General features: G+C 51.2%; 1 protein-coding gene across 3 annotated transcripts in view; it reads right to left on the bottom strand.

Annotated features, from left to right (window-relative positions):
• PDIA5 (protein disulfide isomerase family A member 5) overlaps positions 1-21,159 on the bottom strand; it is an 84,869-nt gene that overhangs the window by 30,845 nt on the left and 32,865 nt on the right. For all 3 annotated transcript variants that reach the window (XM_036350192.1, XM_036350193.1, XM_036350194.1), the window contains 5 exons: positions 19,214-19,297; positions 18,915-18,960; positions 15,006-15,098; positions 11,246-11,306; positions 6,232-6,299 (listed from right to left, as the gene is read on the bottom strand). In XM_036350192.1, coding sequence (XP_036206085.1) covers positions 6,232-6,299; positions 11,246-11,306; positions 15,006-15,098; positions 18,915-18,960; positions 19,214-19,297 — 352 coding nt within the window. The remainder of the gene's footprint in view (positions 1-6,231; positions 6,300-11,245; positions 11,307-15,005; positions 15,099-18,914; positions 18,961-19,213; positions 19,298-21,159) is intronic.

The raw sequence follows: 21,159 nt of genomic DNA, 5'->3' as shown, positions 1-21,159 counted from the left end.
ACCCTCTGCCCAGCAGACACCTCCCCTTGTCCAGGTGCCTCCTGTCCAGCTGTCCCTCCAAAAACGATGGGGACATAATGAACAGGACAAAGCCCCTGAAACTGAGGTGCAGCCCAGGGCAGCAGGGAGCAGGGCAAGCAGAGCCAGCTGGGAATGGCGGCCGATGCCTCTGGGAGAAGCACCTGGGCCCCAGTGCTGCCCTTCGCACAGGTGTCTTTCACCTGCCCTGTAGGAAGAACATCCCAGAGCAGAAACGAGGCTCTGGGGTTTGAGGAAGACACCTGGCCTTGCTACTAAGTTCAAACAGGTCCTGGGGCGGGGGGGGGGGGGGGGTGCCACCAAGGACAGATTAGTACTCTTCCTTGCCCGTGTCAACTAAGGTTGAACTCTACTCCCAAATGATGGGATCACCACGCAGCCATGTCCTCGGACACCTTCCTGGATACCTATGGCCTGTCCACCGTGGCTCCCTGTGCAACATGATCGGACCTTGCAGCTCCGTGTGGTTCTCATGATGACCCGCCTGCCTAACTCTCCTCTCTCCAGACCCTGCTAGGGCTCCCCAACTCTCTCCCCCTGTCTAGGACCATCACCTACCGCCTGACCTGACCACCATCTCCGAAGTCTGAACATGCCCTGGGTGCAGGGGTCCACCCACCCAGCACCCCTGCATGGGAAAGAATTTTAGTGGCTGATATTGACGACAGGGCGGCTCTAAGAACAACCAGGAGCAGGGTCCCCTAAAACATCTTTCCTGGAGCAGAACCCTCCTTCTCCAGGGCAGGATCAGGTGCCCAGAAAGAGGACTCTGGATCTGTTCTCATGAGAGAATGTAGATGGAGGGGCCAGACACAGGAAGCAGGTGGTGGAGAGGAGAGGGGAAAGGAAGTCCGAAAAAGCCAGCGGCAGTTACAGAAGAGCAAGAAGAAACCCAGGAAGCTGGGTTTTGGTGAACAATACATAAGGACGCATGGAAAGAGAAAAAGGTAAGCAGCTGTTTCATTGGACAATGAACTTCATTCAGGAGATGGCCTCAACGTTGGAGTCATCTGACTTTGGGCCAGTCACTCGCCGTTGCTGAGCGAAGTTCCTTGTCTGGAAGATGCGGGTGATCAGACTATCACAGGGCCCTTAAGAGAACTGAATGAGATGATCCATATTCGAGATTTTAACACAAATTTGTGCTCAATAATCAAATTCTTTATTTCCTGCCAAATCCTCCCAGTGTGGCAGCCACCTGTGCCTCTGACAACTCCATCCCTAGAGGCATCGCAACTCGTCTTTCTGACTGTTTTCAGTACCTCGCACAATGCCTGGCAAACAGCGGGCACACAATAAATGCTTGCTAAATCACTGGGGTTTTCCCGCCCAGCCCATTTTGGGATGCTGCAAAAATCATAGGAAAAACAAGCCTGAAACAGAACTTACTCGAAGCCCTGGGACCCTCAAGAAGCCATGCTGCTCATTTCGCCAGACTGATTCAGCAGCCTTTTCCAGCAATAATCGTCTACTTTAAAGTTCTTTCCTTTTTATGTCTAATTGATCTCCCTAGTGTCAGTGCACATTCACCATAAGATTAATCTTCCACATCCTCCTCTTTCATTACATCACTCCCGTGCACAAAACCTTTCAATTCCATTGAGTACAGGCTAAAGTCTAACTTCACACTCAAAGACATACACTCCCCACCTCATTTCTGAGTTCTTCTCTCTTACAAAACCCTTCACTGCACACCTGCTGGGGTCTAGACTTGTTCTTCTCCCAGGAATGAGACAGGTTGAGATTTCTGCACAGGGAAGAGTTGGGCCGAGTGCTGTCTAAGGCACCTCGCAGACAAGCAGCGAACCACAGTGGCGAGGAGGAGGCTCAGGGTCAGGAGGCTGGGTTTGAATCCCAACTCCCCACTTAGCAGATGCATTTCCTTGAATAAGTCACAGTTGTCTCTGTGCCTCAATTTCCTCACCTGCGGCCACCTCCTGTGGTTGCTGTGAAGATTAAATGAAATAGTACAAGGATCTACAATACTCAAAACACACTGTATGTTCGGTCTTTACATTAGGACTGCTAAGAGGCTCTGCAATTCTGGTCTCATTTCCAGAACACACACAGTGCCCCTATTTTGCATCTTCCAATCCCTTGGCTTTTAAGGTGCCCACTTGCCATCTCGGCTCTCACCGGAGACTCATTCAGCCTTAAGGCAAATCAAATCCCACCTTTCCTGGCAGCTTTTTCAAACTACCTTAGCTTATAATGAACTCTAAATTCTCTGAATTTCTGTAGCACTTCTATACCACTTTGGGGACATTTCTTAGTAAAAAAGATACATATTTTTTTAAACAACTACGTACAAACCCTTTAGGAGTTTGTGAAGTTGAGTGAGGCAAAACTGGTCTCAACCTAAGGAGAAGCTGGGGCCACAGCGCCTGGCACTGAGCCACGCGTGCCTGGGGCTGTTCTGTTGGCACCACACGCTCTTCCTCATGTTTAGCCCACGTTGTGACAGGACCGATCACGGAAGCTCCACAAGGCAAGTGACATGTGAGCTAGAGCCCACAGGAAGGTCAGATTTCCGCAGACATCCCAGAAGATAAAAAGGAGGCAAAACAAGATTCGGCCCCAGAAACAGGGAACACATCAGTTTATGAACTGCAGGACACAGAAGGGCGTGAAGAAGGCTAGATGAGTTTGCTGAGGTCACTGGGAGACTTGTATGCCTAAGAAACCAGGCTTTATTCAGGAGGTGCTGGAGAGCTACAGAGGGCTTCCCGGCTGCATTTTTTAAGTAGAGAGGTTGAGCTGCCCGGGAAAGTCATAGATCAGGGAGACAAGTCAATGGTCTTTGTTTTGGCAACTACCCTGTGTGAGTGAACCAGGGCCTGACCCAGAATGGGGGTAGGGAGAGGACGGAGGCCGTGAGCGGGAGATGTGTGATGACACCCTGGCACGTTGGCAGAGAAACTGGGGGTACTCAGGAGAGTTGTGAAGAGAAGCGGCCAGTCTGCCAGGCGGGAAGATTCAGATTTTTATTTTAGACATCCTGCATCTGAAACACAGGGAGAAAAATCCAGACCAAGATGTCAAGCAGGCAGTCTGGCACGTGGTACTAGAGGTTAGGGACTCAGGCTGCTTGGAGCTACATTATGTTGAAGCTGTGGAGGTAGATAAGCTCCCTGAGGGAGAGGCCATACCGATACAAGGAAAGTGCAGTGCCAGGCCTTGCTCCAGTGCGCTACTAAAAAGAGAGGGCGGAAAGCAGCACCATGGGAGCGCCCCCATCTAGTGCGTGAGAGGAACAGCAAGTACCGAGCAGTGGGGTGTCAATCATCTGTATCTGTGAAGTGTCTGTAGGTTACAGACCTGTCTCCACACTCCAGCCCGTTTGCTCTTCACCACACTCCAGTGAGGTGAGCAGGCTTACCGTTATCTCCCCATTTTACAGATGGGGAAATGGAGGCTCCAAGGCTCTTTGCCAAGATCTCCCCGATGGTTAGTGGGAGTCTGATTTGCACAAATCTGTCACCACGACTGACCCGTTTCATGGTGTTTGCACCTAGAGGGTCCATCATGGCCAAGGTTAACAAGAGACAGTGTAGATGTTGATCTGGCAAGGCTGGGAAGAGAAGGCAGACGGGGACAGGCTCATTCTGACGGTGACTCTGATCAGGGAGCAGCATCCCCTGCTAACGAGGATGTCAATTAGCAGTAGCTGGGACAGACACCGATGATTCACCAGACGTCAGTGACAGCACAAAAGAGGCAGATCTCAGTCTGGAAAATGGCAAAGGCTGCGCATTCCTGACCTGGCCTGGCTTCCGTCTTAGTGATATCATCAGGTTGGATACCTCCCAAGACATCTGAAGAAGAGGCAGATTTATGGCCCTCGACATAGACATGGCCACAAAGGGCTCAAAGATGACAAAGATGAAAAGGAGACAGAGGGCGTTAACCCAGCTGGAGTTCAGCAATAGCGAGGGAGCGAGCTTTTGATTCCTGGGGACTGCCAGCCCATCTCCGCCCTGTGTGTGAGGACAGAAAGAAATCCACACCTCTAGTCACCCCGTGTCTGGGGAGCTGTGGCCTCCAGATCCCTCCTACAGTGGGTGGTGTCCATAGTGACCAGCACCCTCCCCCTCTATGGAGCTGGGAAAGGGTGAGAACTTTTCAAAGGAAAGCAAAGATGCTTCCCTAAGAAACTAAGGGGAAAACAAAACAAAATAAACCTCAAAGAAGAAAATAGAGAAGCAAGGAAATGGATGAGTTCACATGACACAGATGACTTAGGCCGAGGTAACTGACACCTGGCCAAACCTGGTACCCGGACAACCCCACTGGCTTTCCTGTAACGCTGTCTAAGGAAGTGGAAGGCTCGCATTTTCTATTTTTCAACCTGGGTCCAGGCAACCTAACAGAAGTAACCTCAGGGCTACCCTTGCAAAAGAGCCCAGTGTGAACCCAGGGCCACGGGGGAAGGCCTTCGTCCCAGAAACGCCCTTCCCACTTTGTTTTTGTCCTTAATAACTGATGCTTTGAATTCCTTTAGAAAGGGGAACATTACTTTAATGTACATAAAGAGCTTAAAATAAAATGGACCCAGGAGTAGCAAACCACACCCTCATTTGTTCATTTATCAGCATTGGGTACCTACTATGAACCTGGCTTATTTCAGTGAGAAACTCATTAGTGTCAACTGGTGAGCAAAGTGATTTAGAACAAAAGCAAAGATGGGCAGACCTGGCTGTGGGTGGCAGGGACAAGCTCTGCGGGCGTGCGGGAGGGGCCGCTGGGTTTGACAGGTAGATGCAGCAATGGCTGAGAACCTCCCAGGAGGTGCCCGAGACTGGCACCAAGACCTGGCCTGCTTTGAAGGGGCTGGCCAGGTAGTTCGTGACCTGGTTGGGGCTGGAGCTGTTGACCTCCCACTGCACCGGAGTTTGGAAGTTGAGCAGAGCAGTTTTCTGTGTATATGCGGGGGCAGATAAGGAGAACACTGTGGGTAATTAAAGTCTTTTCTCCAGGTGAAATAATCTTAAACTACGGTGTCTGTGGAGGCCCCAAAATGTGAAGGGAAACATCCCCAGAGTGATGTATGTGTGCCCCACGGCCAAATGTCTCCAGGCAAGTTGCTAAAAATTCACTAGTGAGAAACACGCAGGACCTTGGTATCCCCAGAATGAGGTCAAAAGAGAAAGCGCTGGCTCTTTGCAGCCCGACCTTGCAGCCGCCAGCAGAGCTGTCCCATACCCAGGTGCTGCCACGGAAACTTTTCAAATTGACTTGGAACTAATCAACTTAATTTGACCCATAAAGATCACGATGCAGTTTTAAGACCCAGAACGCCCTTAGTGGGACTTTGGCTGGCCCCACGGAGCTAGCTGTTGTTTTTTGGTGCCCCCAAGAAACCTCTCCACCCGCCCCCCACTCCCCCCCAAACCCCAAACCTCTGTGGCTAAGGGTAAATGGAGAAATGGACACAGGCACAGAAGAGACAAGCCCGGCAGGGTGGGGAACACAGAGTCGGCCAGGACCACCAGTGACTGACCCTCAGCCCTGGGCGAGGCCTGACCGCCCAGCACCCCTCCTCTCTCACTGACCACCCTGGCTGTTCCCACCGCTCCACAGGCCCGTTTCCTCAGGGCTCCTCTTCCCCCTCAGGTCCCCTCTGAAACACCTTGTGTTCTGTCTGCTCTGCCCTGCACACCCTGCACACGTTCCTTCAAGACCTAGGGCTCCGGCTCCCACCTGGGCTGCCTCCTTTCCACCATTCTCCCGCCTCACAGGGCCCCAGGAGCCCTGGCGGCCTGGGTAGGAGACGGCCTCGGGCACCTGCTTCTGCTTCCGCTGCCACTGGTGTCACTGTGCCTCTTTCTTTGCCACTGGGCTCCCCGTCATCAGGAGCCTTGGCCGCTTTGGAGCCCAGCCCCAGGAATGCCGGACCCCGATGGTCTGCTGTTGGCCACCGGCCACCCAGCAACACCCCTTGCTGTTTTCTTAGCTATTTTGTTACGGGCCTTTGACAGGTGCTAAACTCTCCTGGTCCCAGCAACTCCATGGCATCAGTTCTCAAGATTCTCCGAAGACAGGTGTCTGCACCACACGCCGGGGCAGCAGGGGCAGCAGCATAGGATAAGTCCCCCTCACGATTTCAAAACCTGCCCTCCCCCCGCCCCTGCTCCACGGCATCTCCCCAGGGGGGAAGCAGCCAGCCCCGCCTGGCCCATGCGCCTCACTTACAACGTGGCCTCGCAGCTGGGTGGCAGCCTTCTGGAAATGCGGCATTATCCTCTTGCACATGCTGCACCCTGGTCACCAGGGGGAGAAAAACCAGACTTGGTTACTATGGGCGCTGGGCCCTGTGCTCCGCCCTCCCTCCCCTCAGGACCACCTCTATCCACAAACATGTACCCAGCCTCCAGGAACACATAGGAACTGGAGGCAGAGGCGCTGGCCCCCAAAGAGCTTACATTCATGAAACAGGACAGAGCCCGGCAGTGACAATACACATGGGAGGGACGAAGCAAATGTGACACAGCTGGAGGAGGGCAAGGCACTGAATCACTGAGAGCCGACAGGGAGCTCAAGAGGAATGCAGGGAACCAGAACCGGTGCCAGGAGAACACCCGCTTCATGCACAGCGGAGAGCCTCCCCTCCCCACCCAGCCAGGGGCTGCAGAGGAACCTGGATCAGATATCATTAGAACAATAAGCAACCACGGACACAAGGACGTTTGGGACTTCTGTGCCTCTTCTCCTGCATTAACAAGGGTAATTGCTCAGTGACTGGAGGCAGGCCTGCCATGAGAAAGCTGGCTGTTGGCCCCATGGGGAGAGCGCCAGGCCAGGATGACACGCCTCGAATCCCCGTCTTCCCTCCACTTGCTGGATGGCCCTGGACAGGTCACTCGGGGCTGCTGTCCTTCTGGCAAATGAGAAGGTTGGACCGGACAGTTCTGACATTGGAGGATTCTGTGATGTTCTTGGCTCAGCCCTCTCTGGGGTTCTGTGGTCGGCCAGTCACAATCCTCTCCTGGGGTGGTACAGCCCCTGAGACTTGGGGAGCTCAGGGCCAAGACAGCCAGGCCCCAAACATCCACTACTACTTCAGAGTGAACTTGATTAAAGCCCCCTCCTCCCTCCAACCAGAGCGGGCCACATCTCAGTGCGGGTCCTGCAGAACACCAGCACTGTTTCCTCGGATGTGGACGTGCTGACACGCAAGGCTGTCTGACAGCCACTTGGCTGCAAAGCAGGCTTTGAGATGTATCTGAAGGCTGCAGACACCAAAGCTGCCCGGAACCCCATGTCAGGCTAGATCTCATCTCAGCATGGCATGGAGCAGACAGGGCCACACGGCAGCAGGTTGACAAATCTAATCCGTGTTGAGTGAACGACTTGGTAGGTGTGGACAGAGAGATAGAGACACTGGGGAGCTGTCGGCAGGTCAAACTCCCCAGGACCACCGGAAACTCCCAATACCAAGTCTACTGGACAAGGTGCGATGCATGATACTTTGACACAAAACTCGCAAAATGCCCACGACCCCCTCCCTGACATTCCTGCCTGGCAGACAGATGAACCACCTCACCCCCAGCATATCAGGCCTGGGCTTCAGTTCATGCCATCAGTTCAGGCTCAGACTCAGGAGACTAGGAGAGCAGAAGCTGTGGCGAGGTCAGGCCGCAGGGTGACCCCAGGCATCTGCCCTCAGAAGACAAGATGTGCTCTCCCCTACCCGGCCGGCGTGGCTCAGTGGTTGAGCATTGACCTGTGAACCAGGAGGTCACGGTTTGATTCCTGGTCAGGGCACTTGCCCGGGTTGCAGCTGATCAATGATTCTCTCTCATTGGTGTTTCTCTCTCTCTCTCTCTCTCTCTCTCTCTCTCTCTCTCTCTCTCTCTCTCTCCCTCCCTCCCTTTCCTTTCTCCTCTGAGATTAATAAAAATAAACAAACAAAAAAGATGTGCCCTCCCCAGGATCTGCCACCATAGACAATCCCCACAGCGTCATGAAGGAAGCGATATGACACTTGTCAGGGGGCGTAGCAGCTCCCACTGTGGGATTCTGAGGGCAGGAAGAAGGCCCACTTCACTGGACACGGTCCTCCACCAGGTGGATGCCACCCAGTGGGTACGATGTGAGGCTGCACGGCAGAGGAAGGAGCACGGCTCTGGGGAGCACCTCCCCTTGACTGTTCCTGCCTATATGGCCCTGGGCTACTGACGTAAGAGGCCTGAGCCTCCGCTTCCCTGCAGTAGGAACAGCACCTGCCCTGCAGGCTGAGGGACAGAGCCAGGCATCCAGCAGAGGAGGCTCAGTCAGCACCAGGCCTGCGGGCTTGCTTTCTGGCCCACGAGGAAAACACTTCCACAGGGGACGGAGGAATTCATTTCACAACCCAGGGGAGAAAATAAGGGGCACACTTGCAGCCCTTTGTCCACTTTTACTCAGTGACTTGATGAGATGGGAGGACTCTGACACCCACTGTACTACACTCATCAGTCAGAAGCCTAATTTATTACCTGTCCCCACAGGTGTGGCCTCTCTCTCCCAGCTCTTCCTGCTGCAGCCTGCAGCAACATTACTACCCAAACCCTCACTGAGTGGTGAGTCAGCCAACTGTCCCCGTGGGTGGAGGCCAGCAGGGGGAAGAAGTTTTGGGGGAAGAGGTCATGCCAGTTCCCAAAAAGAGAGCCGGTACCTATCTGAGTTTATCTTCCCACTGATTCAATGGGAGGAGGGGAAGAGATAAGACTCAGTAGCCCTCTCAAACCCTAAAGGTTAGAGCAGTCAGCCTATTATTTTCTCATTAATGCAGCCAACAAACATTCACTAAATAAACCGTAGGTCCTGGGGATCCAGATTCCTTGTCACAACTAAAGGCTCACACAGCCTCTGAGTTCCTTCACCCCAAACACGATCAAAGGGTCGGAGCCCCAAATGGCTCCCCAGTTAGAGAATTGGTCTGTGTACCAGGCATAAGCTCAATTATGAGGCCATGGAAGACCTGAGTGCTAGCGCAGAATAAAAGCACAACTGTGTTTCATTAAAACCAACAGCTAAAGAATCCTGAAGTTCCTCGCCTAGGACCCAAGAGGCCATCTAACCCGACTCCCCCACCACAAATCTGAACTTCACAGCTATGCGTTTCCTCCCTCCCTCCCCCACTAACTGCCATGACACCTACAGGAACCTAACTTTTTCCACCCAGCTTCCCATTTTGTGACGATAATGCCCACGCTGGCATCGCTGCCCACCGTGATGAGGAGGATGGGCACGCTGCCAGACAGCCTGGGAGTGGGTGAGATGGATGGCACATTCAAGTGCAAACTGAGAGGAACCTACTCTTTGTTAGGGATGAACAGGTGTCATTATACTGATCCTGTGGTTATACCAGGATCCTGCTTGTGACGTGTGCTATCTACTGACATACACTGTTTTAGTCTCGCTTAACCAATGTGTTGAGTCCTGAGGGTTCGGACATGAGCCAAAGGAGGGGGTTCATGTCCTCAAGGGTCTGTGTAGGCAGGACAATCCTTAAGCAATTCACAGGTAGGCAGTTAAAAAGACCCCTCCAAGGAGAAACAAAAGGGGGTGAAACCAACCAGTGAGTGTTATAAAGAGAATGACCTGGGGTTAAAGTACGGAGCACTCTAGGCAGAGCCAGGTCTCCTAGGAAAAGAGGCACAGGCAGGCACACCCCTGGGGCCAGCGAGGTGTCTGTGGGGAGGGCAGGTGGGGCGACACAGTGATCAACATGAGCTGAGAGAGGCTGTTGTCATGGTGAACAGCCCCACGTCAGGCAGGACCACCAGAACCCCACAGAAGAGCATCAGCTGGGGAGGCATGGTCACCAGGGTGGGACTGGGAGGGGCCTTTGCTCAAAGAACTTCTCAGGAAGAGGGACTTTCAAGAGTCAACAGAACCCCAGTGCCACAGCCCATGATACCCAGCCAAGCCACAGAACCGCCCAGGCACACCCACCTCCCACTACCCACAGCCCCTCTTTCTCCAGCTGTCAAGCATCTGGCTGTCATGAGGGGCATGTGATGGTCACTGAGTCCCAGCTGTACGGGCCTCACACAGGCTCTGGTCCATCGTTTCCTAATCAGTGGGTCAGGACCCACTAGACTACAGGGGTGGCTCAGACGGGAGATATCTGAGGCTTTGGGGGACATACTGTCACTACTCAACTCTGCTTGGAAGCAGCCACAGACAATGTGTAAACAAACGGATGTGGCTGTGTTCCAACAAAAATTAATTTACAAAAAAAGGCAGCCAGCCTAGGGGCCAGAGTTTGTCGACCCTTTATTAGAGGGTTATGAAGTAGTTGGAAGAACCAATGACTTCTTTTAAATAAAACAGAATAAAAAAGAAAATATCAGTGGGTACTACATCTGGTAGAGTACGTAGCAAAGGTTAGTATGATTCTGTGAAACTTTTGTTTCAGCTTGTTTACATGTAATTTATGTATACTTATAGTACTGAATTTTAATGAAAAAATTTTAATGCTGTGAAATACGTCAAAAGTTTGAAGGCCATTGCTCTGATCCAACCCCTTCTTTTCCAAAACTAGAAGCCGAGGAACAGGGAGGTGAAGGACTTGACCAAGTCCCCCAGCTCACTGGCAGTACACCTGGGGTTAGGACCCAGGTGTTCTGGTTGTCATCTTAGTGGTCCTTTGCTATTCCCAATGGCCTCTTGCTGAATCCAGAGACTGAACCATTTTCTCCCTGGTCCTGACTCCCGTCTCCTCCCAGGTGGCACCAGCAGAGGTGTGCAGGAGCTCGGAGCTGGAGGAGTAGCTGCCCAGCAGCTGCCAGGAGCCAGCAGGGCTCCAGGTGGTGAGCCGCGGCAGCACCTTGGAGAGCGCACCGAGACTTTGGCGAGGCTTCACCGGGCACAGAGCTGGCAGGGAAGGGGCTTCAGGCCCCCGGGAGGCAGAGGGGCAAGGGAAGGTATCTGAGAGGAGACCTGAGTTGTGGCTGGGTGGACCTCGGGGTGAAGAGGGCAGAAGAATGCCGATTTCAGCAAGGGAAAAACTGATGTAGAAGCAGGAGGGAGAAAAGCCAGATGAAATGGCCAAAATGAAGGACAAGAGGCACAGATGGTGAGATGGGATGAGCAGCGTGACTTGGGTTCTAAGTGAGAAACCGGGGGCCTGTTCCCAGTCTCCCCGCCCCACAACCCCCAGCTGCCCCGCCAAGAATCTGAGTAACAAGCTCTGGCCCAAAGGAGAACAGTCACTCACACGGGGCATAAAACATCATCAGCAGCGGCTTCTCTTCCTTCTTCAGGAGCCGTCTGAAGTCCTGAGGCACAAGCAGAGAACACCACAGGTCACACACTCCACCGTAACAGAGGCCCATCCCCCAGGGACCACAGTGCTGGGAGGGGCAGGCGAGCACTGCAGAAATCCCACTGTCAGATTTGGGGGCTGGGGGTAAGAGTCATGGCGTGTCAGGAGCCAAAAGAACCCCAGAGACCATCTCTTCTGAACCACCCTTGCATATTACAGATGGGGAAACTGAGGCCCCGAGCAGACAAATGGCTTTCCCACGGCCACCTCCTGGGATGAAGGAGTCGGGACCAGGCTACCAGCTTTACTTTCAGGTGGACTGAACAATTAAACGTCTACAGGGAGCTTTTCATGCTGCATGAGGCTGTCGACCAAGCTGCCCCTTCTCACGTGGGCTATAGCGGTTGTGCTGTGATGGGTGGTTGTTTTCACGTAGGCCTGACATGTCAGACAGGGATCTGGAACATGGGGTTAACTCACACCTGCTAATCTATTCCACCAGCCCCAGCCTGGCCCCCACTACCCATGTCCCCAGAGCCCGCTGTGAGCATAGGACAAGACATGCCCTCCACCCCCAGGAGGTTACAAGCTACACTGACCATGGGTATTTGTAAAACCCGTAGAGAACAGTGCCCGGCCCACTGTTAGGCAATACAAAATTCTTGGTTGAATAAATACAATCAATGTAAAAAGACGAAGGCCACAACAGTGCTAATGGAGAGCCTTCTGCGAGAGCAGGGCAGGAGACCTTTCTTCCCGCGAGAGCCAACGGTGTTCAGGAAAAGGCAAATCTATTAAGGACGGCAAAGAAGCGCCATGACAGAGCATATTTTGATTAAGATAAGCTCCTCTAACCAGTTTCCACAGGAGAAAATTAGAGGTTTTTCTGTTCTGAACAATAAGGAAAATAAGAGGAAATTTCAAAATGCTGCTTTCTGGCAGCAACAAGACGTTAGGTAAATAGATGGTGGTACTACAACCGCACAATAGAATATTGCTGCATCACTGCAAACTATGAAGAGGGGTATTAAATGTCACAATAAGATGTGCAGGTTACATTAAGTGGGGTGGGGGAGCAAGTTACAAAACAGCATATAACAGCTAATGAAACTTTTGTTAATATTTATGTACCGCATTATGTTGAAAGCCTAAAAGACTACAGGAAATACCAGCAGTGGTATCTCTAAGGGAAGGGATGGAGTGATATTTTTCTTTCTTTTACCCTTAAGCTATATTTTCTAAAAATTCAACCATGAATACACATTACTTACAATTTTTCAGCTAGATAGAGAAGATTACAAATATTTTATGGGAATTTAAAACATTTTATAATAAATTCTGAAAATGTTTACTCTTGTTTATATAACTAGAGAGCGAAGGCACTCATTTTTTAAATTTTTATTAAATTTATTCAGATGACATTTGTTAATAAGATAAGTTTCGCTGTAACCGGTTTGGCTCAGTGGATAGAGTGTCGGCCTGTGAACTGAAGGGTCCCGGGTTCGATTCCGGTCAAGGGCATGTACTTTGGTTGCGGGCACATCCACAGTAGGAGGTGTGCAGGAGGCAGCTGATCAATGTTACTCTCTTATCGACGTTTCTAACTCTCTATCTCTCTCCCTTCCTCTCTGTAAAAAATCAATAAAATATATTTTTTTAAAAAAAGAAAAGGCAGAGCTATTTCTTAAAAGAAAAAAGAAAAGATACGTTTCAAGTGTACAATTCTATAATATGTCATCTGTATGTTGCATAGTGTGTTCACCACCCAAAGTCAAGTCTCCTTCCATGACCATACATTGGGCCCCCTTTACTTTTTTAAAAAAATATATTTTTATTAATTTCAGAGAGGAAGGGAGGAGAAAGAGATAGAACATCAATGATGAGAGAGAATCATTGACCAACTGCCTCCTGCATGCCCCCTACTGGAGATCGAGCCCATAACCCGGGCATGTGCCCTTGACTGGAATCGAACCCGGGACCCTGCAGTCAGTAGGCCGACACTCTATCCACTGAGCCAAACTGGCTAGGGCTACTTTTTATTTTTTAATTGATTTTTAGAGAGAGAGGAATGGAGAAGGAGAAAGAGAGAAACATCAATGTGAGAGTGAAGCATCCATTGACTGCCTCTTACACCCCCCCGACTGGGGACGGAGCCCACAACCTGGGCATGAGCCCTAACAGGGAATCAAACCAGCAACCTTTTGTTGCACAAGAAGACATGCAACTAACTGAGCCATACTGGCCAGGGCTGGCCCCCTTTACTCTTTGCTACCTCTCCCCACTCCTCTTTTCCCTGATAAGCACCATACTGTTGTCTGTATCTATGAGCTTTTCCTTTGTTTGTTGCTTTCTGTTTTATATGCATGAGTGAAATCATATGGTTCTTGTTTTTCCATCTGACTTATTTCACTGAGCATGATATTCTCAACATTCATCAATGTTGTCAAAAATGGCAGTATTTCATCTTTCCTATGGCCGAGTAGTATTCCATTGTATATACATATACACCACATATTCTTTATTCACTCATCTATCAAAGGACACTTAGTTTGTTTCCATGTCTGGCCAAAAGGCACTCATTTTAAGACAGAATTTGTAACCCAATCTTTGACCCTGACTTGGGATGGAGGCTGCAAACACTTTGAAAATGATCTGGAATCCGTACAGATAAAACCTGGTAAAAGGTCTGAGAAGAAACGTTTTTCTGAGCCTGTCACAATTTGGTTTCATTTCCTGAGTAATAACAAATATTACTTTACATTCAAAGATGCTTAGTTACCTTCAGTAAGGATGGATTACAAGTATGAATCGGCAATTCAACTTGCATTTGGAACTTTTAGTTATTTCATGTGGGGATGTGATTAGCGAAAAAGCAGCTGTATCTATATTTCTACATGAGAGAAGATGGCAGAAAGTATAACAAGAGGACTGTCTACAGACGTGAAAAAATATTTGCTTAATATTTCTAGTCACAGAAGAGCAATCTTAGGAGCCTGAGGACGTGCACATCTTGGGGAGGGAGGCACCAGGGTATCACTGGCCAGGGGCTAAAACTGCATATTATCACAAGGTCTACCCAGGAGCAACATCTTTTTGAGCTGTTTGTTGTTGCATAGCTATAGGCACAGGTGCCACCAACTCCTGGCACTTGACATGCTTCTTAAAAAGGAAAGAGAGTCAAGGCTGTATGGAGACGATAAATCAGTACCTCCAACCCCCCCCCCCCCCCCAATCCTGGCCAAACCCAGAAATTGAAGCTTAAAGAGGGTAAACAATTTGTTCAAAGTTACACCATGCCTCAGAATATTAGAGACCTGACCCAAGCCTCTGGAAATATAACCCAAACCTCGCAGATGATTCATTAAGAACAACAACAAACTCAAACCCACTTTTTTAAAAAGCAAAAAACACAAAGTCGATTCCAGCAGCAACCAGATTACATAACAAGGAGAGGACATTTAAATAGATATTCCTATAAGGAAACTCTAAACATGTTAAAATACATTAAGAAAGAGTTCATGGAGGAAGCTCCCAGGCAGCCTGTGAGGCTGGGGAGGAGCATTGGAGAGGAGGGTCCTGGCTCAGCTCCCCTGGGGAAAGCACAGCTGGTCAAGAACACTCCGCTTCTCAGCTGCTTGGGCACCTGTCCCTGGGGGGCCATGGTTCAGGGGACACTTCCAGCGACAATCAGAACGGATGGGGAATATGTTACCTTTTCACTGTCAATGTGAACCACATCTTTGGCTCCAGGATCTTCCTCCCACAGCGGGGGCCCTTTCGGATCCTTCAGAAAGGCCACTATGGACTGAGGAAAAGAAGACAGAAGGCAAAACTCAATTTAGCCAGGAAGAGGGAGGTGGGGGAGACGGGAATCTGCCCGTTTCCCTGCCTGGAGACCCAGGTGCCTGGAAGGGAACTGCATGCGGCCTATGGGCATACACTTGGGAGTGTGCCATTCTGTCGCCCACTGACGTCACTGTGAAGGCCCTAAAAATGCACCCCCTCCACCGGGCCATTTTTCAGCCACATGACACTTTACTCTGGATCCATACCTACTGTGCTTCTCCATGGAACCAAACAAGGAAATTTGAGACAATCAGTTGGCTTATTCAAACCAGAGATACATTCTGCTAAATCCCACCTCCTCCAGGAAATCTCCCTGATGGGTTTGAATAAAGGTCTCCAGCCCTGCCCAGAGCAGGTACTTTCACTTTCATGCAGCCACTAAAAGCGTTCACCACGTTCACCACGTAAGTAGGTAACCACACCTACTTGTAACCTGCCTGGTATTTCATGATCTCAACTGGGTGAGAGAGTGTTAACCCTGACCCTCCTCTGTGGAGCTTGGGATGGGAAGCCCCAGAACAGGGGGCCCATCTCTGTGGCCTGGTTGCTGTACTTCTCTCCTTGGACTCCTGTCTAGACGGTCCAGGACTGAAGGCCGGACAAAGAGCTTCAGGTACAGGGCTGAAGTAGCCTCTGTCACGTGGACAACCAACTCCGGTCTCTGCTTCCTTTGGGAAGGACACCGTGGGGCGGGGGCCAGGGGGCAGGTCCCTCCACCCGCCTCCGACCTGCCACACGTCACTGGTCCAGGACACCCACAGCATACCCTTTCCCCTGTCACTCTGAGAAATGGTGCTCAAAGTCTGAGAAGCAGGAATGGGTACCAGAAACTAGCCAGGCCTCCATCCTTCCACCCTGGAGGGAGCTGCCGGCCTCTGTGGCAACAGACAGAGACCTCAGTATCCCCCAATTTGATGCAAGATTCTGCTGCTCCTGTCCACTCTGCTCAAACTCCAATGAGCACGGGATGAATCAGGTGTGTCCCTGTGTATGTTGGGGGAGGGAGGGAGGTCTGGGGTGAGACAGGGAAAGACCCTCTCAGGGAGGCTACGTGTGAGGCTCATTTCTGGAAACTGCTATTTCGAAGGAGCTATTATAGGAGAATGGGGCACAGCCAAGACTCGGAAGGATTTCATTCAGGTAATGCTCCCTGTCCATCCAAACGGAGCTCCGAAACACCTCCTGGCAAGAGGAGGGCGTTTCCACCAAAGGCAGATGGCATTTCCCCAGTCCCTTGTCTAAGCTACACTGCGACAGTACAGGCCAAAATGGAACCGCAGGGCCTTCCCGAGACCCACGCTCACCCGCAGCTGCAGGGGCACCTGTTCACTGGGACACAGAGAGATGCTGCAGGTTTCCACCTGCGCACTGGTGCAGGGTTCTCAATCTAGGGTGCACGGTGGGCTTCAAGAGCCTGTGAAACCCCAGACTCATGTGAACACACTTACTTTAATGTATGCTCACACTCTGATTGTGAGGAGGTCTGGGACTTTCAGGTGGACTATCAGTGGGCGAGGAACCCAAACTAGGCAGGACTCTGGGGGGCTCCTGTCCCCTACCAGCATGAGCTGAGTTAAAGGGTTAGCGCAGTATCCCATTCCCCTACCCCCTCCTCAGCAGCAAGGAAAAAGCATGAAATAGCCTCTTTTAATGTATTAATTGAAACATTCACACTTGCAATCTTTTGCTTTCAGGTAGAGATTATTCTCCTTTAACTAAAGTTGAATAATCCCATTCATAGGTTCTCTTCAAACTGTTCTAACCAACAAGAACTTGGGTGGGAAAGTGTGTAGGGAGCAGCCCCTGACCCCACCCTCAGCCGTCTTATTCTGGGTGCTCTACATCCCAGGGAAACGGCCCAACACCGGCACCTTGGTCTTCAGGATGAGTTCATGGCTACAGGACCTTGAAGAAGGTCATCAGAGAGCCATCTGCATCTCGGTTTCGAGGCACCTTTGGTCCTCACCACTTAAACATAGGAAGGATTTTGCTGGACAGACTTCTGACAAGCAGAAGGCCCCTTAAACAAGAAGTTTCCTCTTGGAGTTTCCTGCTCTTTACCCTCATTTATCTGGCCTCTGGCCTCTTCAGGGGCCAGGGTACAGTCGGGATAGTTGCTGTGACCAGGCCTTGTGCAGGAGGACAGCAACAGCAGTCAGAGCATGAGCCGAGCTGTGCCCACCCTACCTCTCTGGGGACAGGGGCCCAGGAGAAGCCCCGAAAGCCTCCCGTGACCAGGGAGGGCCTTTGTCTCGCCACTCCTGCTTAGAAGCAGAAGCTGTCAGGCAGTCCCTGGAACACTACCCCTGCCCTGGAGAATGTCAGGGGCTCTACCCCAATCCATATGGTCCTGTGGGCTTTGGGGACCCTGGGACCAAGGATTTCCTCTCTCCATTAAAAACTGACCCTGTACAAGGCGCAGCCCACCTCTCTGGCTTATTGACATAAAAAATCACAGAAGGACAAGATCGCACACTCCTAGTCTTTGTAAAGAGGTGGACAAAGGCCAGGACTTGGCCACCCCACCCAGGCCAGCTCAGACCTCCGGGGCTCCTTGCTCCATTCCTGTTATGACAATTCTGAGCAGCGGCCATCCCCTAGCACACACTCACAGCGCAGACTTCTCTGAGGCTGGCTAAACATGCACTGAACACAACCTCCAGAACAAAACAAAGCCTCCCCTTTCCATCACTGCAGAGGCACCTCCCCACCCCACCGAGCTAAACCTTGCTCCTGGGGAGCACGTGTTCTCTCCAAAGACTTCAGTGGAAGTCTTCACACAGAGTAAGAGGGGTTAAGCAACTCCAGTTGGTAGCATTGTCTCTAAGTGTCTAAGTGGGTGTTAAAATGAGTAATCAGGCTGAGTCTGTGTCAGGGAAGAGCTGCAGCAACTGAAAAGGAAGCAGCGTTAGTGGATAAACAAGAGATGGCAGGGAAGTGGGGGGAAGGGGCAGTGACAGCTGCTCAGACTGGATAGGAAGGGATGGAAGGAGACACCGGTGGAGACAGGCAGAGAGAGAGGAGTACAGGGTCGAATCCAGTCTGGGAAGCAGGAAAGTCAGAATGCATGGAATTGGCAGATTTGGGAATGGGAGAAATGTGCGGCCCCAGCCAGGGCAGGGGATGTGGCCTGGACCACAGGTAGAAGAAGCTGGTTTGAGGAAGGGAATGCATATGGCGAAGGAGCAGAATCCAAGGGCAGGAGAAGGGCGCGGGGCGGGGCAGGGCAGCGGCTTGATGGTCACAGGACAGCACCTGCAGGTCACGGGCTCTCCACACTTATGTTCACTGATGTTTTTCCATCCGCTTCTAAATTGGATTTGGAGCAAGGAAAATCTCGGTGACATCGGCATCTCATCTGGAACAAGCTGCATCAACCCACATGTGCCACCCTGCCGGTGTCCTGCAGAGCGTGCTAACCTGGGCACAGCCAGCCCCCTCCAGCCCATGGGCAGCCACTGTCGACACTGCGGCAGAGGTGGGGGAGGGGGCCTTGAGGCCACAGGGAGGGGAGACCAGGCCTCTGGAGGGGAGAGGCTTGACGTCACTGCTGATGGAAGCACAGACTAGCTGTGAGGCTGGTCATCCTTATTGTGCTAAGAGCTACAAACTTCCACAGATATTTTGCTGACATGCGCTCGAGAGATAAGACTCCCTCAGGTCCTCCAGAAGAGCTATTTGTGCTCTCTGCCCTTCCTTCTCTCAGAGAGAAGCTGCCAGACTTTTGGCATCCATTCAGATACAGCTCTGCTGAGAACGAGGGAGGTAAATTTACCTTAAATGTCACAGCTCGGTTATATTCAGTGTGAAATGCACCGTCCCTGTCAAAAGAGAGAACAAGGTGTTAACTACAGGAGTGGTTGTGAAGAGACCTACCTTTGGTTTCCTGCAGCATCTTAATAAGATTCAGCTATTGAACAGAGTTCAAGATGTTTTTAAATGAAATAACTGTAAACAGGAAAAAAAAAATCATTCCGGAATAAAATTGATCTACCTAAAATCGCTGTGCACTGAGAATACCAATGAAAGCTTTCAGCACTTACTTGGAAATTGGAAATGACCACGTGTACTTACTGGTAATGGAATAATTCGACCTTTTTGTCCTTTGGGCTCAGGTCAACTTTCATCTTCTTGCACAATTTTCTACTCTCTGTGTCACTGAAAGACACAAACGCCGGGAACCATCGGTAACCTGTGGTCCCCACAGAGGTGTTGACAGAGTAAAATCTGCTGGTAGCCTCAGAATAAGGCAGGTAACTTGGACTTCTCCATAGCGAGAGAGGACCTCACTGGAGACGGATTCTCAGAGAACCGGAGGGAGGAGAGGACCCGATGCGAGGTGGCTGATCAGGAAAGATGGGCCGGCAGGCGGGGAGGCTGTACCACTGGGTGTCAGGGACAACCCAGGGAGGTCCAGGTAAAGGAAGTGCCCCAGAAGCTTACGGGGTGGACAGCCCATTCTAAGAAGAAAAATACACGCAGTATAGATCAGTGGTTCCCAATCCTGGCTGCGCATTACAAGCTCCTGGGGAAGTTTAAAAAATACTGATTTCCTGGGCCTGCCCAGATCATTCCTTCAGAGTCTCTGCCTGGGGCCCAAGTACGTTTGTTTTTCAGCTCTAATGTGTGCCATATGCCACCTGCTATAGACCATCTGACCAGGAAAAGAGGAAAGCGTTCTACGATGCTGAAAGCATTATGACATCTGACCAGGTACGGACAAAAGCCAAAAGGAGAAAGAGGAAGCTTCGATGAAGGGCTGGAGTCTGTAATCTCGCCCTCTCGCAATTCTAATAAAAAATGTCTGTTGGGTGCTGTTCACTGTGTACAAAGGCACCATCTCATCTAGTCCTTCCTGCCAGACTCATGGGCCTCCAAATGTGGCCCCTGACCAGCAGCCCAGCCTCACTCAGGAACCCGTTAGAAATACAAACTGTCATCCCCCTCTCAGACCTTCTGAATCAAAACTCTGAGAATACTGGTGTTTCTGGTGTTGTTTTTGTAAAATATTTTTATTGATTTTTAGAGAGGAAGGGAAAGGGAGAGAGAGACATTGATGTGAGAGCAAAACATTGATTGGCTGCCTCCTGCATGCCCCTACCAGGAATTGAGCCCCCATATAAGCATGTGTCCTGACTGGGAATCAAACCAGCAACCTTTCGGTGCACGGGAGGATGCCCAACCAAGCCACACCAGCCTGGGCTGCGTATACTGTTTTAAGGAACCTTCCAGGTGATCTGATGATGCCACCATCCTGCACTGGCTCTTCCTCTCCCCAATCTCCAGGTGTGGCTTCCTGGTGCCCTCCACTAGCCCCCTCAGAGACCTTATCTGCCCTCATACACAACCTCACCACACTCAGCCAAGTGTGCCCAACAGCCAGCCAAAGGCAGCCAGCCACCCCATCCCCGCCCCTGCTCCTTGCTGCAGGGCCCTCTCCTCATTCTGCGTGGAATCAGTGAGGGTATGTTGGTCACCCAACCTCCACTGGTCTCTGCTGACTGTCTATGTGGCATGAGAAACTTTGTTCTGCCAGGTATGACAGCCACCTGAGGGAAGTCCCTTCACCTCCCACCTGTTTACATACCTCACCACCTTCTACAGCCATCAGCTTCCCACAGCTGTGCACCAGCCCCAGAACAGATGGACTAATGACACCATTCAGCTCAATTCTAAAAGCAACGCTCTTCAATGCACAAGCAGAATTGTGGGGCCTCATTTTAAATGTAAATATACGATCTGCAATTCAGGAAGCATGGCCTTTCCCTCCCCACTCAGTCCTGCCTGTGGCGGCCATCACAGTGGCCACTGCAGCTTGCAGCCACAGGCCTCAGAAATGCATGATGAATCCAAAAAGGAGAGGCTAATGGCATTGCGATGGCTGCTCCTCCAAGGTGGTGAGGGCATTTTAAAACAGGGAGTCCAGAAAGAAGGGATAAACTGGGGTGGGAAGGAGACCCAGAGAGCCGAGGGCATAGCTCAGAAGGCCACTGGAGGGGCAGCCCGCGGCATCCTTGCTG

This window comes from Myotis myotis, unplaced genomic scaffold, assembly GCF_014108235.1.
Source record: "Myotis myotis isolate mMyoMyo1 unplaced genomic scaffold, mMyoMyo1.p scaffold_m19_p_2, whole genome shotgun sequence".
NCBI classification, from domain to species: domain Eukaryota; kingdom Metazoa; phylum Chordata; class Mammalia; order Chiroptera; family Vespertilionidae; genus Myotis; species Myotis myotis.
Note: the sequence above shows the minus strand (reverse complement) of the source record. Positions and strands in the feature narration are given on the sequence as shown.